This window comes from Enhydra lutris, unplaced genomic scaffold, assembly GCF_002288905.1.
Source record: "Enhydra lutris kenyoni isolate GAN:26980312 unplaced genomic scaffold, ASM228890v2 scaffoldscaffold31, whole genome shotgun sequence".
Taxonomy (NCBI): domain Eukaryota; kingdom Metazoa; phylum Chordata; class Mammalia; order Carnivora; family Mustelidae; genus Enhydra; species Enhydra lutris.
The window spans coordinates 16622694-16639984 of NW_019154115.1; the positions used below are offsets into that span (position 1 = coordinate 16622694).

The window sequence follows — 17291 nt, forward strand, 5'->3', positions numbered from 1 at the left end:
TCTATTCTAACTGGCTTGTAAACATAATCTATTTTTATGGTTTTAAAGTACTTTGCCCAAACTCATTTGAGTTATTGGAGATAGTACTAGAATCTTTACTAAAAATGTTTATTTAATTCAATAAAGTATAAATATTTCAACATATTTATATGTTCTACAAAATAAACAGTACAGACTAAGAAGTGATTTTTAAATTGGCAAATCATGGAGATCAGTCTTCATTTCCTAAACCACCCTTGTCAATCCTCTGGAGTCCAGTGCGTTAGATTACAATAATGAGGACAACTTCTCTTCCTTTTGCAGGGACAAGCCCTCATCTTTTGTGAGGCAATTCCCTTGGTTTTCTTCTCATCCCCCAACTGATTCTTCTTTTTGCATACTATTATGTCAACCCAACATACAGAGACAGGAGAGCTTGTAACTCCTAGACAAGTAATTTTGTGTGTGAGAGAGAAAGAAAGAAAGAGAGAGAGGCTAAGATCTGAACTTTGAGCTCTTTGAGAAGGAAAGAAACTTTTATCTTACATAGGTGATTAACACACATAAGGCTCAAAATACATACTCTGTTCTGATGAGCCTCCAACTTGATAAAGGAGCATTTTCTGAGATCTCCTCCCATATCGGCGAGTGTTTGGGGAGTAGTTTGGTTGTCGCGGTCATGCGCAGCAAGAGTGCGCACAAGCTGCTGAGCAGCCCATTGCCTATGCTGTGAGGACAGCCTGGAGGACAGGCAGCAGGCTGCCAGGGCATTAGCCAGCTCCAGAGGGCCTACAGCAGAAGGATCATAGGAAGGATGGGCATACAATTGGGCAGTTAAACCTGCTTAAACAAAACAATGAAATGATGCCCAGGTAAGAGCTGGTGGTGGTGAACAAAAAAAAAGGATTAACCCATATCTTTAAAGAATTAGCACTTTTGCAAGCAATCATTTCACTAAGATATGCATACAAGGTATAAAGCATTTATCTCATACCACATTCTATAATCTGATTCATTGCAAATATACATTTATATACATCTATCAACAGTCTTTGCTCTAAAGCCGCACTGACCGAGAATGCAGCAGAAATGATTTTAAGGCCAAGACAGAGGCAGCATGCCCTAAAAAGTTTGGTTTCTGCTGCTCAAAAGTGATCATAACAGCCAGTCAAGGGGCTGTGCTGCCAGATCCAAAAGCCTATTTATCTTGGCCAAATGGTCCTGATGAAGAGACCGACAGATAATAGTGATTAAAGAATCCTTTCAAACTGTTACCATCTTATGACAAAGATAAAAATAGCACTATCTTTATCTAGGTTTTATTAAGGAAACCTAATCAGAATTATTATCTATTGGTGACTCATACCATAATCTAATACAATAGTCTAATCAAACCAAGACAAATCTGGTGCATTTTTCTAATATTTGTTTCCATGTACAATGAAAAAAGGATCCATGCACTTCTTTCATGATCTGAACCTAAGAAGTACACATGATACTATGTAATTCATCACTTACAACAACTCTAAAACATGTTTTAAAAAGCATGAATCAAATTGGTTACACGACTACATATTTAAATGGTAAATGGTATGAAACGTACCTTTTTTTTCAACTTCTGACTTATCATAGTTAGGTCTCAGTTTGGCCCCCTTGTCTGCTAGTAATGCCACAAGGGCCTGAGTTACAACAAAATTTGGGGAGGTAACAAGCTTGTTCTCTTCAGCAATTCCTCTGAGAAAGCTGGGTAGAAACTTTCGCTGAATTGGATCATCGACTGTGGTTAGATTTACACCTGTTGCAGCAGAAATCAAGTTCTGAAGAGGCAATTGGAACAAACAGATTTAATTTTTACATATAATTTTGGAACTAAAAGATTTTGCCTCAAAAGGCTCTTTAATAAGAATTGGTCAGAAGTAAGCATTGCAACAAGAAAAGCAGTGAAAACCAGCTCACCTGTGTACACAACTGCACCAGAAGTTTTGCAGCACTTGGAGTGTTCGATGCCAGACATCCCACCGCTGTGCTCAGGTAAGCCAGGCAAGAGATGGGCTTGCTGGCCTTGCTGTGCCCACCTCGTGGGCGTTCCGAGGGGCTGGTCATGGCAGAAGGGCTGGTGGAGAGGCCAGCTCTCCCTGCTGCAGCCAAGCACATTAATCGAACCAGGGTTCGGATATCTGTCAGCCCCAGAGATTCAAGACCGGCAGCCAGGCTACAACTGGAACCACTGGCAGGAAAGAAACATACTTCAGATGGATAAAGAAAACAGATTTCTGAAGGGACCATTTGGAGCCCCACATAACATACCAAAATACCAACAACCAAAATAAAAGGCAAGCTACAATATCAATAATCATATATATCCTAAGAGAAGTCAAAAAATATTATATAAGCTGAACCTGTTATAGAAACTTTAAACATCTTCATATTTTATGTTTTCTTTTGATTTTTTAAAAAGATTTTTATTTGACAGACAGTCAGACAGAGATCACAAGTAGGCAGACAGGCAGGCCAAGAGAGAGAGAGAGAGAGAGAGAGAAGCAGGCTCCCCGCCAAGCAGAAAGCCCTATGCGGGACTTCATCCCAGGACCCCTGGGATCGTGACCTGAGCTGAAGGCAGCGGCTTAACCCACTGAGCCACCCAGGCACCCTTCTTTTGATTAATTTAATTTCATTTTTTCAGTGTTCCAAGATTTGTTGTTTATGCACCACACCCAATACTCCATGTAATACGTGCCTTCCTTAAAAACCCACCACCAGGCTCACCTAACCTCCCACCCCCGTCCTCTCCAAAACCCTCAGTTTGTTTCTCAGAGTCCACAGTCTCAACTGAATATACTTGAAGCATAACTGAATTACCAAAGGATAATATACAGGAAAGTTCACAAATTACGAATTTTCACAAACTGGACAATCCGATGTAATGATTTCCCAGATCAAGAAACAGAACATTACCAGTACCTCAGAAGCCTGATTAGGCCTATCTCAGTCACTAGGCTCTCAAAAGTAAACAATATCACGGACTTTCAAAGTCATAAATCAGTTTGGCCTGTTTTGAACTTAATATAAATAAGAGAAAAAAGTCTATATTCTTTTGTGTCTGGCTTCTTTGTTTAACATCATGCTTGTAAGACTCATCCTCGTTGTTGCTTTATAGCAGCAAATACCCATCTTCACCGCCATATTAATAAAATCTACCACAATTCATTTATCCACACTGATGACAATTAGGTGGTTTCCAGCACAGGGCTATTACGAACAGCACTGCCACGAATGTTCCTGCTTATATCTTTGGGTGCACACATATAAGCATTTCTGTTGAATACATACCCAGAAGTAGTTTTCTAGGTCATAGAGTATGTTAATACACACCTTTGTTTGGTACTATTGAAGAGTTTTTCAAAGTAGCTGTACCAATTTACTTTCCCACTGGCAGTGAGAAACTGCTCACATTTCCCTCCCAGTCTTTTAAATTTTAGCCATTCTGGTGGGTGTGTATTAGTATCTCATTGGGCTTTCATTTTCATTTCTGGAAAGACCACTGAGGTTGAATACCTCATTTTCCATGTTCACTGGCCATTTGGCGATCCTCTCACATTATTTTGCATTTTCCCCATTCTTCTTCTGGGTTGTCTATTTTTCTTATGGATTTATAGGAGTTCTTTACATATTCTGTTGGTTATATACAATGATAATTCTTCTCCCATTCAGTGGCTTTTTTTTTTTTACTTTCTTTTTACTTCCTTAATGACTTCTGCTAAATAGAAGTTCTTTTTTAATGTAGTCCAATTTCTTAGTCTTTTTCTTTATGATGAATGCTTTTTGTGACTCAGTCAATTCTTCTGGGGCACCCGAATGGCTCAGTTATTAGGCATCTGCCTTCGGCTCAGGTCATGATCCCAGGGTCCAGGGATGAAGCCCCACATCAGGATCCCTGCTGAGTGGGAAGCCTGCTTCTCCACCTCCCACTCCCCTTCCTTGTATTCCTCTCTCGCTGTCTGTCAAATAAATAAAATCTTAAAAAAAAAAAAAGAATCAATTCTTCCTACCTTATAGAAACATTATTGGTTTATCTTTCACATTTAGGTCTAAGGGCCACTTGGAAATATTTGTTTTATTTAGTGTAAGGCTGGAGCCAAGACTCACTTTTTCCTATGTGAATAAACCATCTGACCTAGCCCAAGTTATTGAAAAGACACCAATTCCTCATTGTTCTGCAGTATAAGCACAGTCATAAATCAAACCCTAAATCAGGTGTTTATCTACATATGTGGGTCATTTTCAGAGTCCAGAGTGCTCACCATTACACCATGGAACAACATGTGGGTCAATTTCTAAACTCTGCTCCTCCACTCTCCAAACTACCTATTCTTGAACCAATACCAGAGTCTCCTCTAAATTTTACTTTGAGTTTTTATTTCAGGTCCTTCTGTCTTCACTGATTTGTAGTTATATACCTTTGCTTAACAGTTTCTTAAATGGATGTCTTTTAGGTATTCTTGGCTCTTTTCCTTTTCTAATATAACATTCCACAATATGAGCATGGCAGGAATCTCTATAATGGAATCTACAGGTTGAAGCAGCTACACAGCTGGTCAATTTTCATTCATTCAAACCTTTTGTTTTTGTCTTGCACCAAATGGACTGATACAGCCATAGTTTCATTCAACCTTTTATTTTTATTCATTCAACCTTTTAATTTTTTTCTTGCGCCAAATGGACTGATAGCCTTAGTTTCCCATTTCAGATAAGAGCTATGTATTTACTGACTGAATAAAAATGATAACTATGTCTAACTTCTTTCATTCAATGGTAGACATCTGAGGTTCTAAAAATTCTATCTCATCCGCCCAAACAGTATCAGACTCCTGTCAATTATATACGAGAAACTAACAGCATCATTTGACACAAGTACTCACCTTACTGAGAGAAGAGACAGAGCTCTCATTACCATGGTTCTTGCCAGAAGAACCTGGGCAGCAGCAGTCACTCTCCTTAAAGCCACCACCCGGTCATGAGGGTTTGCTAAAGCAGCTGCCTGCTCACCTAGTGTTATTCTTCCAGAGGAACTCTTTTCTACAGAGCCATGGCAACCTGAAAAACATATCCAGACTAGTGAAAAATTTTCCCATTCTACCTAGGTTCTGGGCTGCAAGGAAACACAGCAAACCAGTGTGTTTTGTTCATCTGGACTTAGTTACAGAAAACTCCCTGGGAGAAATAAACATTTCTAAAGCAATAATCTATTATATATGTTTCTTAAAATGTTTTGGTTTCATTTATTTTGCTCATATATCATTTCTACTAATACTAACAAAGGAAAGATAGTTTTAGAAATATGCTTTGAGTACAAGAGAAAGGACTGAGTCATCAACACTAATTCTTTATTTTGTATTCCTGATAGAAAAATCACCCATACCCTCTCACGCAAAAAAAAAAAAAAAAAAAAAAAAAAGACTGCCAAATTGTTTTTAGTCAGCTCCAGGATTCTCTTATCACAATGTCAAAAAAAAAAAAATCATATTCACATTTTATTAACTTTTTTTTAATCACTTTAATATTTCATAAAAACAAAAAATAAATAATACTACATGATACCTTCAAAATGTTAAAACAATTGACTAAAGACACTTCATGGGGTAGAACAATGTTGTGTTATTATTTACCACCTAACCTAAGAAACAAATTAATACAGACTCTATAGAATCCACGCCAATTAGCATTTCAGTTTACCTATTTGCATCAGAGTCTCTTCCATACTGTTGGTAGCGGTTACCATTGCTACTGATGCTCCCAAGGGATCACTGTCAGGGAACTGAACTGGTTCTGGTACAATGCGTCGGTCATTTAAACCAAGTGGTCCAGCAAGTAATTCAAATTCTTCTTCACCTGTTAGCTTTTCATCTTCATCAACATCCAACATGTCCCAGTCTTCTGGAATTTAAATAAATAAAGGTATGGTATGTGAATATAAACATGACATAACTCTACTGGCAAGAGTTACTGTGAGATATGTCTAAAATGCAGATGGACTGAGAGCCCAGGACCCACAAAATGAACTATGGTGCAGTCTCCTGATGACCCAACCAAACTGCACTCCTGAGGCATAGTGAGAGTCTAAGGAAAAGGAGTCAGAGCAGTCAAACTCACTTAAAGCAAAAGCAAATGTTACAGCTGGTAATGGAGATTTCAACTAATAAAAACTATTGGGGTCAACAGGGAGTTCTTAACCCTATCCATAATCATTACAGAATCAGTTATTTCAAGGAAATCAGTGCCCCAGATAAATTCATGCTGTCTTCAACTTTTTATTTTTTACTTTTCTCAGAGAAAAAATCTGAAAAAAACATGTCCTGCAAAGACTAACATTCCGTGGTCAAGCTAGTATTTGAATCCAGGTCCTTTTCCTTTGGTTTTAAGAACTAGGGCTGTTGCTTTGAAACTACCTTGAGCTTTCTAGAGAATGTTTTGAGTTAACATGTACCTAAATACAAACACATACACAAAAAGGTAAATTTTAGTAACAGATGTTAAGCAGAAGGTATATATAAAAATACATGAACATGTAAAATAAAGAAGCTCTCAAAATAACTACCTTCATACACACTGTCCTGCTTGCCAATTAGATCTGGAGCTTGTCCCTTGTACCTGCACCAAACACGAAGAACATTGTATTTTTATACAAAACAATTAGTACCCAAAAATGCAAATTAAGGCATTAGAACATTTTAAAGGTCATTAATAAAGCAACACAAAATAAAAGTGTTTCGTGTTATATGCTAATAAAAACTACGATATGTAGGTACACACAGGCTTACAAAAATCAATGACTATTTTACCAAATTACTGGGGAGGTTTCTGGGTCACCTACAAAAACTCTTAGTCAAAATTATTCCAGAATGCTGTAAACATTTTAATCATTGACAATAAGGACAAAAGCCCTACTCACTACAGATGAATTGCTATTCAAGGATAAAAAGAAGTAATGTTTTCATGGAAGCTCATTTAATCTAAACTCTATTTTTTTCATCAATAAAAAGATCTTAATTAAGAGGTCAAAAACAGGGTAAAAAAACACCAATGAGAAAAACTGATCATAAGGTCCTAAAGGTTAAGGCAAGGGCCCTGCCTGGAACTTGCCAGTAAGTCCAAGGTTAATGGACTCCGAATCCAGCGAAGAAGCTGCTGCCATGCCATTGTTACCAGGCTTTACCATGCCATTGTTACCTGTTACCAGGCTACAGGCTCCCAGCTCTGGCAAAACATGAATTCCTCAACCTCCTCCACCATTCCTGCCCCCAATTCAGCAATCATGGGACTTAGGGGAAGGTTAAGTGTAACTCCTCACACTAAAAAAGCTGTAATTCCCATGTCTTGATGAGAGAGATACTTTATACTCTTTATTCAGAGGGTTTGGATATCTATACAATTTCAAGGTACCTTTCAGAACTTGTTGCCTTGGATTTGGTCTTCAGGGCTAAGTACTTTTCCCTGCAGCTGCCGCAGAGCAGGTAGTATGGATTCCCACTCCCACATTCGCCACCAAACCAACCATCCACATAGGAGCCATTGCTGCGGTAGCCCTGGCGGTTTGCACTGCGCCCACAGCCAGGGTGATTTCTCTTCATGTGCTGGTTGAAGCTGACGACACTGCATTCACACAGTTCACACACCACCACTTCTTCCCTGTCTTCAGACTCACAAACATGCTGCACAAAATTTCATATCAAATTATTAGTCAATTTAACATAAAGTTAAGAAGAGAAAAATAGATATTTATATATTAATGACTTTGTTTACATATGCTAGAGTATTTGCAGGATGTTCATTAATGTGACATAACAAATTTCTTTCAAATCAGAATTCAGAGCTCATGAACGATCTGAAGCTGTGCTTTGCCCTTTCTCAATCGAGTAAGTTATAACTAAGGTAACCCACTATCCTATTGATAGGAGTTAATAAAAATAATTAGCCCTATCTCAAGTGATTTTTTACAAAATCCTAATAAAGCTACTTTTCATCTGGCCATAACACGTACATCTCTTATCTGAATTTCTAAGAAGTCATTTGGATTCATTTATCTTATTAATATAGTAGATGCTCTTTTCTGTAGGACTTAGACCTGTGAAGTTTTCGGTCTCCCTGCTACAAACAATGAAAACATACAAACCCACCATGTACCCTGGCCCTGGATGAAGGTAGTTACAAGACCTAGGTGGCACTGGTTGTTAGAATGAGGCATTACAGTGATTAAATGGAATCTATGAAGGAGAAGAGCATGCATTCAGATAGCAAGATGAGCATAGCAGCCATGTTCTATACCCAGCAGAGCTGACTAGGACTTGATGCCTATTTTGTAATCTATCTTTGATATTATAAATCAAATATTACCATTATATGGCTCTATTCATCTAGTCTGGGGAGAGAAGCAATAAAATCGCACAGAGAAAGCAAGAGAGAATTTTTCTTATTAGTTTGTAGGTATCAAAGTAACATTAAGCATTAGAGCCCCAAACTTTACGATGAGATGAAAGTCTGAAATTTTCAGAGTGTAACAACTTTAGGCAAGGCTATTGTTAGTAAGCTACATGAACAGGAGGGCAGGAAAATAAGTCAGAGCAGCCCCCGCTGCAATCACACACACCCAGGTAGGCCAATCCAGTACCTCTGGGATCCACATTCCCAGAATATCATTGTCACTGGTCAGGTCTTGTCCAAACATAGCTTCCATCGCTTCATCATCAAGATCAATTTCCAATTCCTCATCTAAATTAAAGTCATACAGCGCCCCTGGGTCTTGCTGCAAAGATATTCCTTCTCTCCGACTTTGATTCCTGTGGGCCTGCACAGAGCGGTATAACCCCGCTCAGAACGAAACAAAAAAGGCATTTTATTTGCATGTATAAAGTAATTCTGAATACTTCGCCAGTTCTTAACTGCCATACATACAGGTTAAGAGCCTAGCTCAGCTAATTTACTGGATTCCAGACCATAAACATAAAATTTCACCTATCATATGTGTTTCCTAGGACTCTGTAAAATAGGGTAACAATACTCCTAACTCATAGGGCTGTTAATAGGTTTAAACAAAATAATCCATATATTTCATATAATGTAATCAAGAAAAACACTCAATAAATATGGGCTGTTGTCATTCTTTTAGGATTATTTTTTTAAAAATCAGTCCCTTTCCTATATATTAACTAAACATCCCATAATTTCTAGCTCAGCCTCAACTTCTCTGTTACCACAGATTATTGAAAAATTATTTATGTTTTAATAGCTCAAAGATCAAGTGCTATTTTAAAAAATCACATATCCTAGCTTTTAGTTGGAAAAATATGTTCCCTTATAAATTACACTTCACATGTCTAGAGTGTCTAGAGCATAATCCTGGAAGTATTTTACTAAAGTAATAATGGAATTTATTTTTGCTTATCTAGGGCCTTACCTAGTAGTTTAGCCCTAAGGCCCAGAGCACATAAGAAAACCCAGTACCTACTTTGGCACAGTGCTCTTTTCAGCTCCTTCTCACTTTATTTAATGTTAAATTTTAAACATGCATCTTTACTTCTTAAAGTATAAATAGCTTGATGGCAGAGAGCACCTTTATTAAAAAAATCTCAGGATCTGCAAGTAACCAGTATAGACTTCTGTACCCAGAGGAAGCTTAAAAATAAATCTATGAATGTATGCTGTGATTTCAATGCAAAATTATGTAAATAAAGGACAGTAAAATGCAAATAGCTACTCTCTTAATGTGGAGAAACTGAGTATGTAGTACCATTAGTTTACATCTTCTTTAATGTTGCTTTCACAGGGACTTTAAAATATAAACTGTATGACTTTTACTAACAGAAGGATGTGAAACATATTAATTACCTGCTCTTGCCAGCAATGTGCGAGCTGCTAAATCAAACTTGTGCCTTCTTGTTACTGCTGAGCGACCCCTAGCTGGTGGTCCACTTCCAGAAGCTGCATTCTCTGTATGGTCCAGATTATCAGGGCTAACAAGTGCAAATTAGAAAGCAACATAAATTTTTCAGAACCACCATAAATGGAAGGCATAGGCACAGACTCTCTTGTGGTATTGCGTTTCCTTCCAAACAGTACCAAGAATAAAATGTATTTACAATTAAACTGAAATATATCTTGTCCTTGGTAAAGCTCCTAAATTACAAATATGTCATATTGCCCTAAGCAGTAATTTTATCTATTTTTTTACTTTTATTTATTTATTTTTTAAGTAGGCTTTATGCCCAACATGAAACTTGAACTCATGACCCCAACATCAAGTGGCACATGCTCCACTGATTGAGCCAGCCAAGTACTCCTATCTAATTTTGAATTATGCCAACAAGGAAATGATGCTTAATGCATGTTCAAATCCAAATGAGATCAATGGTCTTAACTAAATTCTAAATGGTTAAATAGTTAAAATTTGAAATGATTGAGAATCCTTGCCTATGAGAAACATATCTCAAAATAAGTTACGAAAATATCCACTGAGCTTGTAAGAAAAAATCTGCTTATTAAAAAAGATACAAGCCTTATTAACCAAATGATTTCATGAGCTACAAAGAAAAATGAAGACAAAGTCATAAGAAGTACTAAAGTGGGAAGATTTTAGGAAAAACTACAGAGTATTTTATTACATCTCATCTCAGGCTATGCATTATCACAGAATTCTTTTTATAATTAAAAAAATGGTGTATTGTACTAGATATTAAAACTAAAGAAGAGACGAAGATAAAATCTATATTAAGAAAAAATTTAAAAGTCCACTTCTATATGCATTAAGTTCAAATATGAATATTCTACATCACTTAAAGGAGATAAAATTATTTTATTAGAATGCTTATTTTGTTTCTGAAAAAATTTGTTTTAATTTTCAGTTTCCTCTTTTCAGCTTAATTTTATATAAAAATTATTTCCTCTTTTCCATGAAAACATCTGTTCAAGTCAAAACTTGTGATGTCATTTTTACCCTTCACAGAAACATAAACTTGTAACTGAAATGTCCACCTTGTATCTCTAGTTAGCAACTTTACACACCATTAGAAGCACCTACGAGGGGCGCCTGGGTGGCTCAGTTGGTCAAGCCTCTGCCTTCAGCTCAGGTCATGATCTCAGGGTCCCAGGATTGAGCCTCACGTTGGGCTCTCCGCTCTGCAGGGAGCCTGCTTCCCCCCCTCTCTCTGCCTGCCTCTATGCCTACTTGTGGTCTCTGTCAAATAAATAAATAAAATCTTAAAAAAAAAAAAAAAGCACCTATGAAGGGAAATAAATGGAGCACTTGGAAGTATCACTTAAACCACATAAAACAGAAATATAGAAATTGGAATCTCACCTTTCACTAAAGCCTTCTTCCATTTCAGCAGCATCAGCTGATGGGATATCTCCTGGTGACTGCAAATAACAGGGGTCATTTGACTTTCCACCACTGCCTAGGACTGCTGCTCCATGCCTTGAGTCTGCTGTGCAGCCTGACTGGGGTTCCTCCTCATCTTCATGCCCAGGGTGCTCTATCATCCACATGGCAAGGACAGTAATGTTTTGGGCATCAGCCTCTCCTCGAGCACCTGAAAAGGTTAAAAAGAAAAGTATGATACTGGGGCGCCTAGGTGGCTCAGTCATTAAGCGTCTGCCTTCAGCCCTGATCCCAGGGTCCTAGGATCAAGCCACATCGGGCTCCCTGCTCAGTGCTCAGTGGGAAGCCTGCTTCTCCCTCTCCCTCTCTCCTGGCATGGGTTTCCTCTCTTGCTGTCTCTCTCTCTGTCAAATACATAAATGAAATCCTTAAAAGAAGAAAAAAAAAGTATAATACTGATTTGGGGCAACATAATTAGTTATTCATGGTATCAGTTCAACAGTGTCTTCTATGATGCCACTATAACTAAATCAGCTGTTAAAAAGCTTTATGGTCTCTTAAAAAATATATCACCCTCAATAAGACCAGGCTTCTCATAACTATATACATGGCTATGTAAACATAACATATCCTACCTGTGGCTTCCATGGCTTTGGCAATCTGCCGGAGAGAGAACCCCATTTCCAGCAAGGGTACTGCAATTGCTGGAGGAGGAGGAGAAGTTGAAAGTCTACTGCTGGGGTCTGACAAGGCTAAGACAAAAGAAAGAGAAATAAAAGCCTGTATCACTACATACCATGAGTAAAAAGTGACCTTATACTCTAAGTCCCCAATTTCTTAATACTGTACAAATTTAATCAATTTTTTTTCTTTTAAGAATTCATGGGGCACCTGGGTGGCTCAGCCCATTAAGTGTTCAATTCTTGATTTCTGTTCAGGTCATGATTAACCCGTGATTAAGTTATAGATAATATGACTAAGTTATAGCTTTTTAAGGTTTTTCATAAAGCTAGCACAAAATAAAGCTGCTAAAAAATTTAAAACATTTTCTTATTTTGAAATAGTTTCTTACTTACAAAAGTTTTAAACTTAACAGAAATTTGCAAGCATAGTACAAAAGAATTCTCTTATCCCTGACCCACTGGAGAGTAAGTAGCAGACATGATGCTCCAACTCCCCTGAATACTCTAACATATCAACTCCTACAAAAAAGGCCACTGTTCTGCATAACATGCCATCAGAGTAAGGAAATTAACAATGTCAACATCTAATCCAGACCCCATTCTAGTTTCTCCAGAAGTCCTGATAATGTTCTCTACAGCAAAGGAGCCAATCCAGGATAATCCTTGCATTTAGTTTTCATATCTCTTCCATCTCCTTCAATTACTTTGATACTCTGAAGATTACAGAAAGTCACTCAATTTGGGTTTGCTGATGTCTCATGATTAGATTCAGGTTGTGCTTTTTGGCAGAAGTACCAAAAAACTGATGTCGCCTTCTACGCATTGCATTCTATCAAATGGTACATGATTTCCATTTGTTCCATTACTGGTGATACTAATTTTGATCGCTTGAGTTAAGCTGGTATCTGCCAGGCTTCTCCACCATAAAAGTACTCCTATTTTTTCCCCCTTTGTAATAAATATTTGTTGGGAAGAACTATGAGAATATGTAAAGATCCCATTCCTTATCAAAGCTAGATTCACTAGCACCCATTATTGTTTATTGGCTGAATTATTATTATTATGATGGTTGACGAATGAGGATTTCCTAATTCTATCACTGCTTTCAGATTTCTCAGTTTCCTTTCTCCATCACTATAGGGTTACAGATTCTCACTGTATGGTTATTATATGATACTATAATTATGATTTTTATTTTGATGCCCCAAATGTCCCAGATTTGGCTAGTGGAAGCCCCTTCAATCTGGTTTCTACATCCTTGAGGCATACGCCCATCAATCTCTGAGCACTTTATCACTTTCTGGCACAAGCTACTCCAGGCTCATCTCATACTTAACCCTGAAATCAGCCATTTCTGCAAGAAGATCAGAGTTCCCTTTTAGTAAAGAATGGTATTCAGAATGTGTTTATTGCTACTAAAGCATCACTGCTCCTAGGCCCTCTCAGTGAACAGTGCTGATAGAAGCCCTCTGCACCCTGCATGGCCCTGATCCCTAGTGCTCAGCTATGTGGACATTTCCTCTATGAGTCGGACTCCAATACCCCATACCAGGCCACTCCCACAGACAAGAAGTTTCCCTCACTCCAGTCTGGCTGATACTCCCAATCTGGACCACTATGCCACCCACCTCCCAAATCCTGCTGGCATGAAAGCCTACCTAGCTTGGCCCCACTTAATGTTTTTGAATTAAATTAGGAAGGAAAGAAGAAGGAAGGAGGGAGAATGACAACTTTCATTTTTGCTTAAAAAATGTCACTACTGCTAGAGTGGTAACAGGCCTGATGCATCTGACAGACTTCTACTTCTAGCCATCATGGAGTAAGAGAGACTGGATTTACCTATGACAACTAAAAGAAGAAATGGAAATGTATCAAATGATCGACAAACAGGCTGTGTAGGACAGTGATCCCTGAGAGAAGGAAATCAAATTAGGCAAGGAGTTCAACTGCCTTAGCCTATTTCCTGGAAAGAATTTTCAAGCTGCAGTTCAGGGAGGGCAAATTCAACCTAAAGTCAGTGGTCTCTCTGAATTGAGGAGATGAGAGTAAAGATTCAGGTTGCTAGTGTTCACAGGGTAGAATACCAGAATAGAGAGAGCTGTATGGAAAGAAGAGAGCTGCACTGAAAGTGAACTCCAAAAATGTGCAAAGGGTCTTTCTTTCCCTCAAGTCTTCAGCTGATGCTAGTGCAGCAGCTATGCAGAGCTGAGGGAAGAATCTCCAAGAAACAGCAGCAGGCAGTAGGGTTGGAAAGAATCTGTGTTACAATAAGCCAGAGAGAAAAAACCTCTGTGATACATGAGGCATTGGATAGAATACGAAGAAAGGCACTGGTTCAGTGATGGGGAAAAATTCAGCCAAGCTACCTCCTAACAAAGATTAAAAGAAAGCCTTGAGAGAATCAAAATATTTCTAAGTAATTTAACCATATCTTATAACAAAGCTAAAGTATCTTTAAATAAATACAAACTATCCAGCACCCAATAAGGTAAAAGTCACAATGTCTAATAATCAATAAAAAAAAAATCACCAAACATTAAAAAAAAACAAGAAAATACAATTCAAAATAAGTTAAAAAATTAGTAAATAGAAACAGACCTAGAAATTAGATAAATGATAAGTAGACAAGGATATTAAAAGAGGTATAAAATTGATGCTCATTATTTGTGGAATCCATATTTGAAAATTCATCTACTCATTAAAGTTAATTTATAACTCCAAAATCAATACTCATGGTGCTTTTTACAGTCATTTATATGCACTCAGCGACAAAAAACCTTTCAGGCTCCTGACACATTTGTTCCCAGCTGAGACAGAACAGGTGATGCTCTTTATATTCTTGTTTTAGTTCTGAGACTATAAACAAGTCTAATCTTCACAGTCTATTTAGTGTCACATGTTTTGCACTTTTGTGCCTTTTCTTGGTGATTTTACTGTTTAAAATGGCCCCCAAGCATAGTGGTGAAATGCTGTCTAATGTTTTTAAGCACAAGAAGGCTGTAATATGCTTTATGGAGAAAATGTAAGTGTCAGATAAATTTCATTCAGGCACGAGTTATGGTGTTCTTGGGTCATGAGTTCAATGCTAATGAATCAACAATATACATTAAATATAATGTCTTTAAATATAAACACACATAAAACAAAGTTATAATTGATCAGCTGAGAAAATGTGACCAGAATTTCACAGAAACCTAGCCCAGTATTTCCCTTAGGAGCAATAATAGTTCAGTGTTCACAAACTTCTTAAACGTAACTATTCTAACAATGAAAACTATTATTCCATGTACTTGATAAGGCAGAGAAAAGATTAAGCAACTTCTAGTTATGAAAATCACAATGTCTGAAAGGAAAAATACGCTGGATGGGATTATGAGTAAACTAAACACTACAAAAGAAAAGATTAATGACCACAAAAACCTTAAAAAATGGAAACATATAGAAAAAAGACACTAAAAAAACCCCAAAGCATTAGTGATCTGTGGGACAACTTCAAATGGTGTTGTATACACATAACCATAGATACTGAAATGGAGGAATGCAACAGAAAAAAAATAAATAAAATAAAATAAAATAAATAAAATAAAATGTACCATTGTTACATTTTTTAATATACATGAAGTGGTATAATATTACTTAAAGATAGCCTATGATAATTAAAGATATATAATATATACATGAAGGTAATCTCTAAAAATACGAAGTATAGCTAATAAGCCAACAAAGGAGATGAAATAATAAAAAATATTGATTTAATCCAAAGAAGGTAGAAACAGAGGGAAAAAAGAACAAAGAAAAGATGACATGAACAGAAAGATGATAAATTTAAACACAACCATACAATTAACACATTCAATGTAAATGGTCTAAACACATCAATTAAAAGGCAGAGAATATCAGGTTGGATTAAAAAAGCAAGAACCCCTCCACCCCAAAAAAGCAAGGCCCAACAATAAGCTGCCTTTAAGAAACCATTTTAAAAATAAAGACACAAAAAAGTTAAAGGTAAGATATAGGAGACGAGAGACGATTCTAATTTAAAAAAAGAAGAAGAAGGAGAAGGAGGAGGAGGAGGCTATATTTATACTAGAAAAAATAGATTTAAGGGCAAAGGATATTACCAGGGTAAAGACTATAATTTCATAATGATAAAGAGGCCAATCCAATAAGAAGACTTAAGAATCCTAGATATTTATGGACCTAAAGAGAATTTTAAAATACATGAAACAAAAAATAATAAATGAAAGAGGAAATAAACAAATCCACAATTACAGTCAGAGATTTCAACTCTACTCTATCAATAACTGATAGAATAAGTAGACTTGGACATAACAATCAATCACCTTGACCTAACCAACAATTTACGGAACACTCCATTCAACAATAGCACAATACACATTTTTTCCAAGTGCACATTGAATATTTATCAAAACAGACCATATTCTGGGCCATAAAGTAAGTCTCAACAAATTTAACAGAATTCACATTATACAAGACATGTTCTCTGATAACAATGACATTAAATTAGAAATCAGTAAGAGAGAGACATTTGGAAAATTCCTAAATATTTGCAAACAAAATAACATACTTCCAAATGACCCAATTTCTCAAAGAAGATATCCATGGTAAATAGACAGTACTTTAACTGAATGAAAATGAAAACACAGCATCTCAATATGTGTGGGTTGAAGCAAAAGCAATGCTCAAGGGAAATTCACAGCACTAAAAATGCCTATGTTAGAAAATAAGAAGGGTCTGATATGACTTATACAGAGTACACCATTTCTCTCCCAAGTAGCCATAATTCAATCTACAGCTTCAAAATAAAAAAGACAGTTCAGCTTGATAGGACAGATAGCCCCCTTAATTAAAATCACTGTTCTACCTTCAATGAGAAAAAAACACAATGCCCAAGTTTTTAAGTCCCAATATCAGGAATGCCAAGAGGTTTGGGTATCATAGTGCATGACAGCACACACACCTGTGCGGTTAGCTGGCCTTGCTGACTGAGAATCAGGAGAAGTTAAGCTTTGCCTCCTTCCTACTTCATCAGAAGGAGAAGTTGGTAACGATGATATTGGAGGAGTCTGTGCACGACGTGTGGGAAGTACAGTGGTAGTTGGGTAACTAGAGAACATTTGCCTTTAAGAAAACAACAATGGTTAGCATAAAAATCCAATTAGAAAATAATATAATATACCACAGTCCTCTTATAGAAGAATATTCAACCTGGAAAACTATATAAGTTAGCTATAGTT

At 37.0% G+C, this 17291-nt stretch overlaps 1 protein-coding gene across 7 annotated transcripts in view; it reads right to left on the bottom strand.

Annotated features, from left to right (window-relative positions):
* LOC111153329 (HECT and RLD domain containing E3 ubiquitin protein ligase family member 1) overlaps window positions 1-17291 on the bottom strand; it is a 169107-nt gene that overhangs the window by 35862 nt on the left and 115954 nt on the right. For 4 of the 7 annotated variants that reach the window (XM_022512298.1, XM_022512295.1, XM_022512297.1 and 1 more), the window contains exons 40-51: window positions 17015-17175; window positions 11986-12102; window positions 11330-11561; window positions 9862-9986; window positions 8624-8844; window positions 7420-7688; window positions 6575-6627; window positions 5713-5913; window positions 4899-5073; window positions 1936-2206; window positions 1583-1796; window positions 563-819 (exon numbers count right to left, since the gene is read on the bottom strand). In XM_022512298.1, the coding sequence (XP_022368006.1) occupies window positions 563-819; window positions 1583-1796; window positions 1936-2206; window positions 4899-5073; window positions 5713-5913; window positions 6575-6627; window positions 7420-7688; window positions 8624-8844; window positions 9862-9986; window positions 11330-11561; window positions 11986-12102; window positions 17015-17175 (2296 nt within the window). The remainder of the gene's footprint in view (window positions 1-562; window positions 820-1582; window positions 1797-1935; window positions 2207-4898; window positions 5074-5712; window positions 5914-6574; window positions 6628-7419; window positions 7689-8623; window positions 8845-9861; window positions 9987-11329; window positions 11562-11985; window positions 12103-17014; window positions 17176-17291) is intronic. The other 3 variants (XM_022512300.1, XM_022512299.1, XM_022512296.1) reach the window with 2 other exon arrangements.